At 39.6% G+C, this 9,752-nt stretch overlaps 1 protein-coding gene across 2 annotated transcripts; it reads left to right on the top strand.

Annotated features, from left to right (window-relative positions):
- The first annotated feature begins 2,675 nt into the window (after positions 1 to 2,675).
- Positions 2,676 to 9,511, top strand: vax1 (ventral anterior homeobox 1). Of its 2 annotated transcripts, none has more exons than XM_072557340.1 (3): positions 2,676 to 3,153; positions 6,832 to 7,019; positions 8,188 to 9,511. In XM_072557340.1, exons 1-3 carry the CDS (start codon positions 3,009 to 3,011, stop codon positions 8,671 to 8,673), a joined length of 819 nt encoding a protein of 272 aa, XP_072413441.1. In that variant the 5' UTR covers positions 2,676 to 3,008; the 3' UTR covers positions 8,674 to 9,511. The 2 variants fall into 2 exon arrangements, with proteins under 2 accessions (XP_072413441.1, XP_072413440.1); XM_072557339.1 differs by lacking the exon at positions 2,676 to 3,153 and adding an exon at positions 3,912 to 4,213.
- Positions 9,512 to 9,752: the final 241 nt, after the last annotated feature.

Consider the following 9,752-nt stretch of genomic DNA (forward strand, 5'->3'; position numbering starts at 1 on the left):
CTAGGGATAAAAGTGGTGCATTTTTATTTCTTGTTTCTGATTGATAATGTATTTTGCTCCAATATTACAGTTTTCTAATTCCAATACCGCAAATAGAGATGTTTGTAGGCAAGTGCAATGATGGACAGTAAGTTCACAAAAAATTAATACATATATAGGAAAAAACGTGCCTGAGGTATTATTCAAAAGACATGTTGGTCTTTGTTCCTTCAACGTTGAATTGCAAAATCGCTGATAACAAATCGTGTTTTGTTGAGTAAATGTTCTGAAACTCCAACATATCTGTGAAGAAAAACAACATTCATACTTATATAGACAGAGGTCCGTAAACTTGAACCTTGCACTGATGGTTAAAAACTGCAAACAAGATGGAACAAACCCGATTCGTTTAACGGGCTGCATTTTGCCACGTTGTGTTTAAACATTTGAAGTTCCAAACAGAATTTGACTTGATGATATTTGAATTCTATCCTTAAAGGGTCATCTATTTGGTCCATCGGCTGTCGGCAACGTTGCACTGTTCATAATACATTGTTGTTATTTTGATTTGCAGATGCCGGTGTTGGACTGGGGTGTACAGAGTTAAAAATCACACAACACCAGGTTATAGTCCAACAGGTTGCAAATAAACCTGTTGGACTGTAACCTGGTGTTGTGTGATTTTAAACTTTGTTATTTTGAAATAACTTGGAGACACTTGCAGGAAAAGTGTCGTTAACGTCACGTTGTAATGTATTGAAAACTATTTTCAATGTTTGCCCCATAACTAAAAATCAACGTCGTGTACCAATGTATGATACACTAACCAAAAGATAGGCACAAAATTAAATATGCAGAATATGAAAACAGCTCTTTTCCCGTTTAATGTACTTTAGCTCTAAACAAAGCTACTAGGAATATTTCCTATTGTAGGAACTTAGGAGGGCACTTCACAGTTTTATGGTCGGAAAATTATTTCCTACTTTTTTTGATGCGGTGAATAACAAACAGGGCACAGTTTGGTTCCTTGTTCTTTATGGGCTGGAGGAACTAAAAGTTACTCACTTTCGGGATTGCCTCAGTTTTCCACATTGTTTCAATCAGTGCAACTATCAGATTGTGTTACAGATTTCTATCTATAAATCTGTGGGATTGCAAATAAAACCGGCGCGGGACGGTGTGATAACAAAGACTAATGTAAAATAATTACCGAGCCCACTTGAGGATAAGGTCCTTACACAAGTGGTACTTGGTAAACTGACAGGAGACTAACGGGAAGGACCAAACAAAGTTCCCAAATCATTTTAAGAGGCATTTGGGTTTAAAGACTATCTGGTTTAAAAATTGTATCATCAAAAATTGACATAACGTTGGCGATCTGAGTTTAAAGACAGTTCACTGAACCTTGCAACATTGCTATTTTGAACAGATAAATGTTGAGCGCCGTCTAGAAGTTGTTAATTCAATTAGAACTGATGTTTCAGAGTTTTTGACATAATATAATCAGTCAGGGCATTCGCTGGATTTCATGGAGACTTCTATCAAATGTGAGCTTTCCATCTGGTTAAAAGAGTGATACCTGTGTCTTTCGCGTAGTGCGAATTGTCCATTAATACGACGATGCTAATTATTTCAGTGTCTGTGTCGTCGTACCTCATCCATGTGGTCAACTAGCCCAAGTGGTACCTTGAACCGTACATAGTGCGAAAGGAAGAAACACTGCGCTCAAAACGGTCACAGCCAAATCGGCTGGTGTTCGCCTTCATTAATTTCTATGCTACACGCCCTTTCCGTCCTTGAATCTATCAGCCTGCCTCTGAGAATTTTTTTTCTAACAATGTACTTATGTATCGAAAGCGGGCACATAATCATAGGTGTTTGCAGTTGTCTGCGATTCCAGTTGTGTTAAACAGTGACACGCTTGCTTGAAGGTGAATGAATTAAGAGCTAAGCTTTGTGTCCCTACAAATCTGATATTCATCCTTTGACGGTGACAAATACATTCTGAATCCTGGGCGGATTCAAGCAGTATTATATTAACCAAGGAGTTTGTATAGCACTGCAGCCGAATTAGGTATATCGTTAATACAGTATCTTGCTTTAATTTATTTTAAAAGGGGGAATAAAAGGTTGTTCTGATTGAGAAAAATCAATTAGTGCTGTGTCCTCCCATTTGAAAGAACGCACTGCCGTATTGTCTTGCTTGGGGTGGTAGATTTAGCAAAAGAACTTTAGCGAGATTTTACTGGTTGCGAGAAAATCCAGCCAACGCGACAGTATGGAAGGTCCACCCAAATCAGGCCGAATCCGCAGCTGACTCGCTGGCGGCAGTGGTCGCGGTCCAACTTTGCAATTCATAGGATGAAAACTTTTGTCAAATTGATTTGATAGCCCATACACAAAGGGGGGGGCCAGGAAGGTTTTAGCCCCGACGTTAAATCGCTGATTTTAATGTTAAAGCCCAGCAAATTCCAATTAAAGTGCTTTCTGCGCTGGCAAAAAAAAACGAGACGAAAATGTTTCATTTTTCAAGGTCATTAGTCCCCCTCCCCCCCCCCCCCTCCACGCACCCCCCTTTTCCGTAATCATACATTCTCATTACAATGACAAACAATGATAAATCCCCTTTTGCTCCGTGCCCCAAACTAGAGACAAGTGGAGAGAAAATTATTTAAGGTGTCTGCTGGAGTAAGGAATGAAAGAACAGTGAGGGATCGATCTTTGTGGGGGTTTGTTTTAAAGACATCGGGAGTGGATTTCTTTTGAGAGGGGCAGCAGCACCATGGTGATCGCGGACAGTCCTCCTTTCGGTGGGTAGCGCTTGTATTGCGGGAGCTCCGGGCCGAGGAGACCTCCATTGGAGCGCCCGAAGCGGCCCCGGCTTCCTGTGAATGGATTGAGTCCGACATGTGGCCTTTCACCCCGCCCTACGAAACACGACCATGCAAGCCACACTCGGCGAATTGTTTGTTAATAGTCCAATTAGATAATTGCCATCTTTCACTCTTTCCCCCATTTCCCATAAAAGAATGAATGCGGAGAGCAGCGTGAAGAGGGCTTCTGCCCCACGAGGTGACAAGGAGGACTGGAGCGTGCTTCAAGCAGCCATCCATTTACTTGAATTGATTCATTGTCGGATAATCAATGGTCTTATTGGATTATTGTCCATTCGAGGTACCCAGTATATTGTTGCCCTGACAATGAAATAACTGAGGTGAAACTTTTCATTTAGAGAATCTTTAGTTAGGATTTTCCGGACTGGCTGTTTCCTGTGGATATATTTTGAATAGACTTTTCTCTCTCTCTCTCTCTCTATCTGGGCAGTCCTAAAGGTGACTCAGTCTCACTGCTCTGAACGTTCAGTTCAAGGGACACCAAGCTCAAAGGAGTTCAGGCTTTAGAGATGGCTGCTTACGGCGCTAATATTACACCATGAAAACTGCTCAGAACTTTCCTCAAACTCTTAACTCTCTGACAAGTGTAGTTTTTCGCATTTGAGACCAGTCAGTTTAGCGTATTTAGCTGCCTGATTGAAGGCGAGCACAGAAACCATCTATTAAGATCTGATATATAATCCAAACAAGTCTGTGTATTCATGGAGTAACGTAAATGTCGGACCGTAAAATTACCCACAATCAATTGAAACGACAAGTGTGTACGTACTATGTGCCTGGTATTTGTAGATCTCCCACAACAGTAAATCTGGAAGTCTACAGCTTAAAGCACTATGTAGCAGAGTGTTGATCATTTGGCATTTGGAGCCGGACAACCATAAAAGCACGGCCATCGGTGAAAGCAGTGTTTCAACCGAACAGTCGGAAACCACCCTCGTTCAGAAAGCGAACTTTAACAGCAGCTGGGACAATAATTTGTGCAATACCCCCTCCCCTCCCTCCCCACCCACCACCACCCCCCCCCCCCACCCCCCACAAAAAAACCCACAAATATTGTGGCTTCATTTTTTTTTGCACTACGTTTCACTAATATTCCTCAATGGAAGTCAGATGCAATCGAGAGCCAATAATGGAAGCGGAGTCGAGCAAAGGTTTGAAGAATGGACTCCGAGAAGGGAAAGAAACCAGCTCGAATTCACGGGATTCTCACGGAAACCTCCGGAATTGTTTGATGCAGGACCAGCAGGAGACTTTCTCAGCTTCTGCAGTCTCCGATGACTGCAATAAAACAAAATCTAGTAGTAGTGACCCGGACTATTGTAGACGAATTCTTGTAAGAGGTGAGCGCGTTTACATTCTCTCTGTCTGTCTGTCTGTCTGTTGTTGTTCAGTTTTAAACGGACTTGTCCCACTGATTTGGCCCAGCTTGAGCTTCCTATGCACGATGCAAAATACTATTTTACGTTTAACACCACGTTGTTATGTACCTTTTAGAAAAATGATAGCATGATCTGCCGCTTACTGTAAACCTCACCAGGAGCATGGAACAGTTTATTTTTTTATATATTGGAGGCAATTTGCTTCGTCTTTTTCCGTATTTATGGTTACATTTCCGAATTCTTCCAAGTGCAAGGGCGAGTGTTTGCATTAGGAAACTGTACGAGATCAATGATAACCTCTTCAAAAACAAAAGGAATGACATTTCCTTTCAGTAATTTACCTTATTTTTTTAAAAAAAATGTCTCTGCTCGGGGCTCTGATTCCTGCACCAACCCCCACTCCATGTATTACTGCCTTTAGCCAGCCGAGCTGTCTTTGCGCTGTTTCTGTTTAGCTTGTACTTGTTTCCATCTAAATATTTCAATTTTGAGGAAGAATTTTGTACTAATTAAAAATACGCGATATTAAAAAAAAGTAATGATGAGGAAGTTAGAGGTGCACCACTGGCGAGTAGGTGAATTCAGACAATTTATGGGAGACAGATTAAATATGATTTCCCTTCCTAACAAGGCCAAAGATTGGCAACCCCAGGACAGGATCTTCTTCATTACGTCTACAATGGCTCTGTGACTCGGGCTCAAATCAACACCTTGTAACTTACCATATAAAAGCTACAAATATTACCACTCTCTTCATGAAAAAGGCAATCACCAATGAAGTTCACAGCCTCCTAACTACAGGCACCCCGATTCTGGAATTAAACCGATTTAATCTTGATACAGTTCGTGAATGTACATTGTCTTGTGGAAATATATTTCGCTCAAACTAAACGGCAAGGCTAGCATAAAATGGCATTCTTGCGAGCAACTAGCCTGGAGTCCGATTTTTGAAAAAAATCTATTGCTTTCTTGAAGTCAAAATTAATTGTGGGCCATCTGCATTCGCGTCGCTTGAGTTTAGAGTATATATAACTCACTAATATCATGGGAGATTCTGTAGTTCATGGAATGTGCTGGTCACAATGCATATGCAGATAGATAAGCCGACAAGTGATTTTCATTGTTTGCAAACTCATTGGTTTGCCTTCATTAGTAGAAAATTGAGGACAATTGTCCATTTTCCTCATTTGAAAACATGTGAAAGAATTGCGAAGAATTGTGAATTTAATTCACTTCCTATAATATTGAAGGGTTGTAATTATTGTTTGTGTTTACAATTCTGACTCCTCCTTGGTACCGAATTCTTACTCAAAAAGTTCACTTGAAGTTCTATCATGTATTAATCTATTAATACAGTGGGCATTGTCCTGATTAACTGCTGTGGGTTATTTATGCTTCCAGTAACGTAGAAAACACTTTTGCTGTGTTTTTAATGGTAGTTACTAATGACACCATGTTTAAAATTAACGAGACAAGGTGAAGGGTAATCAGATATATACTTAATTACATATTATACTTTAAAAACACTTTCTCGTCGTTATAAGTGGTCAAGTTTGGATTTTCGAGTTTTATTCAAGAAATTCAGTTCCTCTCAGAAATTTATTCTAATCCTTGTATGTCCGATTGGTCCCGGCTTAATTGCAGGCACAACTAACTCTCCCAGAACCGAAGTGTTCTGAAATGTAACCACTGTAAATGTAACCAATATAAACTGAAATGCAACCATTTCTGGTCCCATGCTTCCGGTTACGGACACCGTGAGCTTCAGAAACAATTCTTTGCTAGTCATGATCTAGGTTTTCTCGCGATTTCATTGGAAATATGACTGTGCTTTTACTTTTTGCAAACCAAAGTTTGTTTGTCATGCTAATCTCGTGGGCAGCTAGGTATATTTTCCAGTAATAACTGTGTTACTGTACCGAGAGTTCTGCTTTGCTCAGATACGCACTTTGGTCGTTTTAATCGCGTGTCATGATTATTAAACAAAGATAAATCCTAAAATCGTAATACAGTCACAAAACAGGCTGCGCGTTCTAGTTTAACAGTCATTTTATCATTTCACTAAAATAAGACAAGTCCTTTTTTCCGCTATGAATCATCTGTACGTTTTTCTTTGAGTGAAATTTGGCAGTGTACACAACTAAGCGAAGCACGTGAGGTGATGCAACGCAGCCAAAGATATATGTAATAAGGTTTACAAATAACTTAGAAGCCAAGTGACCGACAGTTTATTTCAAAAATCGTTGCCCTATAAAATGTCTATATTTTTGTTGGATATTTTTCAAAATGAATCTCCAAATGCATCTGTATTTGATTCCATTTCGATTTCCAAGCAAATATAAACTGCCAGATTTAACCCTATATAACATAACGCGTTATAGAACAAAGGTGGGACCTTATACCACTATGTTTGGAATGTAGCTTGTAATCTTCGACTGCCAAAATCGATGTCTTATTTGGGAAGGCTTGCTACTTATATAGTTTGCTTTAGCTATTTATTAACCTAAGGAAGTTCTATAAATGGAAATAGTTGTTGCATTGTTTGAGAAGTAACGAACAGCTGCATTTCCATCCTGCAGATGCCAAGGGCTCCATAAGAGAAATCATTCTACCTAAAGGGTTGGACCTTGATCGCCCCAAACGCACCCGAACATCTTTCACCGCGGAGCAGCTGTACCGCTTGGAAATGGAGTTCCAGCGTTGTCAGTACGTTGTGGGACGCGAGAGAACGGAACTGGCTCGACAGCTCAACTTATCTGAAACTCAGGTAGACAGACAGTGATTCACAAATGTCTTATTGCAAAGCCTTGTATTATTTGTTGTTGCATTCGCTTTCCTGAAGGTTTGGATTGGATATATTGCAATAAATATATGTTACCTCCTGTATCAGTAATTCGTTTTTTAAAGTGATGTGTTCATGCTATCTGAGTCCGTAGCGCTGGCAAGAATTACTGCAATTTAGTTGAACACAAACTTGATTTAGTCATTATTAAACCAACCACGAATAACCCTGAGTGGTTTCTTAAGCATCTTAAAATGTCTGGCCCATGTTAACCAATATAGATGATAACTCTTAAAATATGGAATAATACTGAGTGCTTTCAGATTATCTGTTTGGGAAGCGATTCACTTCTCCATAAAACACGTGTACATTTGCAATGTACTCCGTTCAGATAATTGAATTACTTTTTTTTAGAAATTGGATTCGAAATGCAATTAGTTATCAACAAGCGTTGTCCCAGTATTTTAAGGTGGAGGAAATCTAGGGCTGTTGCACCAAATTATTTCTGCGAAGAATCGGAAAGACTAGCATTTTTTCGAACTATGGTTATTGGAATGCAAACTTAAACGGTTGTTTCATGTAAGTTTAGAAACTTCAGTTTTGTAACATCATATTTAACTTATCCATCAGAGAATTAATCAGAGTGCTACAGCATAGTCAATATATTTGTAGGACGCGTTGTGCTCAGAATCAATGCTGATATCCAAGTCACCATCATGAAGGTGAATGGTTGGCGGTAGCTGGTTGTTACCGAAGAGCAGTAAAAATGTGAAATGAGCCTATTCAGTTTTTCGACCATATTGAGTTATCAAAACGACTCTAATATTCCAAATGTTCAGTTGCACTGAATAACAGATCGGAGGTTTAACTAAGTCCTACATAACTTATCTTGTTTATGTAATGGTGTGTTATAAGCAACATTTGAAAAACAATTGTTAGCATTCCCAGGTTTGCGTTTAGTCTTAAACTTTCATTTTTATTCAGTTTACATATGTGCGTTTGCAATAACGTAATCGAGAATGGCCATTTTCAGGTTTATGGAAGACACAAGCCTATTTTGAAGCATTGGCCTAAATCGAATATGGGGAATAAAAGCTAAGGTTACGTTATGCTGGTGTGTATTCATGTAATGCACTGTGTGTTATAAAAACAGGTGAAAGTCTGGTTCCAAAACCGACGCACGAAGCAGAAAAAGGATCAAGGGAAGGATTCTGATGTTCGCTCAACCGCTTCCGAGACGGCGGCAACATGCAGCGTGTTACGGCTCCTTGAACAAGGGAGGCTGCTGTCCCCGCCGGGTTTATCTGGTCTCCTGCCCTGCTCCTCCAGCACTCTGGGTTCAGCTCTGTGTGCCCCCGTAGTGGGCCTTGGCACCACACTGGGCACCTCGTCACTCACTGCGGGAACATCAGGGGCACCGACACTGACCACCACCCATCCCGGACACAATGTTTTTAATATGCCGGTACCGTCTCTTCTCGGGACTGTAAGCACCAGGCTCGCCTCGCCCATAACTGTAACCGGGTCATTGACGGGGAACTTGCAGGAATTGTCCGCTAGATACTTGAGCTCTTCCGCTTTCGAGCCCTACTCCAGAAACGGCAAAAGAGAAACGATGGACAAAAAAATAATGGACTGACAGAAATCTTCAGGAAACGGCATTTTAATTGTTGACCCGTGAGGCTGAATTTAAAAATATTGAAAATTAACATTCACGTAGCATACATAAATATGGTCAATTCCTAATTCGATCAGTTTAGATTAATTTGTAAAAGGCAGAATCAACCTATCCACGATCCATACGTTAAATTGTGATGAAATTGTTAACTCTCACGTCAGTTTTAAAGCGACCATAGTGCAGCCCTTTAAATACTAGACATCACAGTTTTACAGCTATGGTAACTACTGTATGCGAGTTGGTACACATCCCAAACAACTTAGTTTACAAAAAAAAAATCGATTATCGTTTGATCTGTTAAGTAGAACAGCAGGATTTTGGATATTTTTGAATTACAGCTTAGGTAAGTCAGCCAACAACATCAACAAAAACTTTTTAAAAAAAAAAGAATTTGATTTCTCCTGAAGGATAAAAGAAAAGTATTTGGTGTTCATGTTTCCCGTTCTAGCTCTGTAAGGTACGTCCTGAATGGCAATTGTTCAGTGTCTGGTCTTGTATGAGAAGTGTATATCGTTTTGAATCTGTGCCGCCAAACTTCAGATGTTCTGATGTATAGCTTTTATTATAGTATAATAATTTCAAAGAAGCAAAATCTGAAACTGTATTTTATTGTAAATTATTGATTAACGTCCGTGATTAATAGACTAATGGTTTAATGAAAAGACGGTGAGTGTATTTAAAGTTAATAGAGACAAATGAAAGCCCTTGCTACTAACTTGATCTGTATTTTGTCGTTTGTTATCTTATGCATGTCGTAAGAGTGAAAATATACGTGAGCCTGAAATGTTAACAAGTTGTGTTTTTTATTTAAAAACAAGTTTAATATGGTCTCTGGTGATTGCCAACACCATAAATGACTAGGACTGTCTGTACAAATGCATAAAATATTGTTAAGTAACCAGATTTAAGACAGGGCACATCACAGTGGGCTTTAGTATTTCAAAAATAACGTTAATAGCGGATGTCATTTGCGGCTCTACATTCATGTGTTTTTTTTCCCATTGTACCATATTAATTTAGGAATCACGTGATAATCTTGT

Source organism: Chiloscyllium punctatum, chromosome 38 (assembly GCF_047496795.1).
Source record: "Chiloscyllium punctatum isolate Juve2018m chromosome 38, sChiPun1.3, whole genome shotgun sequence".
Classification (NCBI taxonomy): domain Eukaryota; kingdom Metazoa; phylum Chordata; class Chondrichthyes; order Orectolobiformes; family Hemiscylliidae; genus Chiloscyllium; species Chiloscyllium punctatum.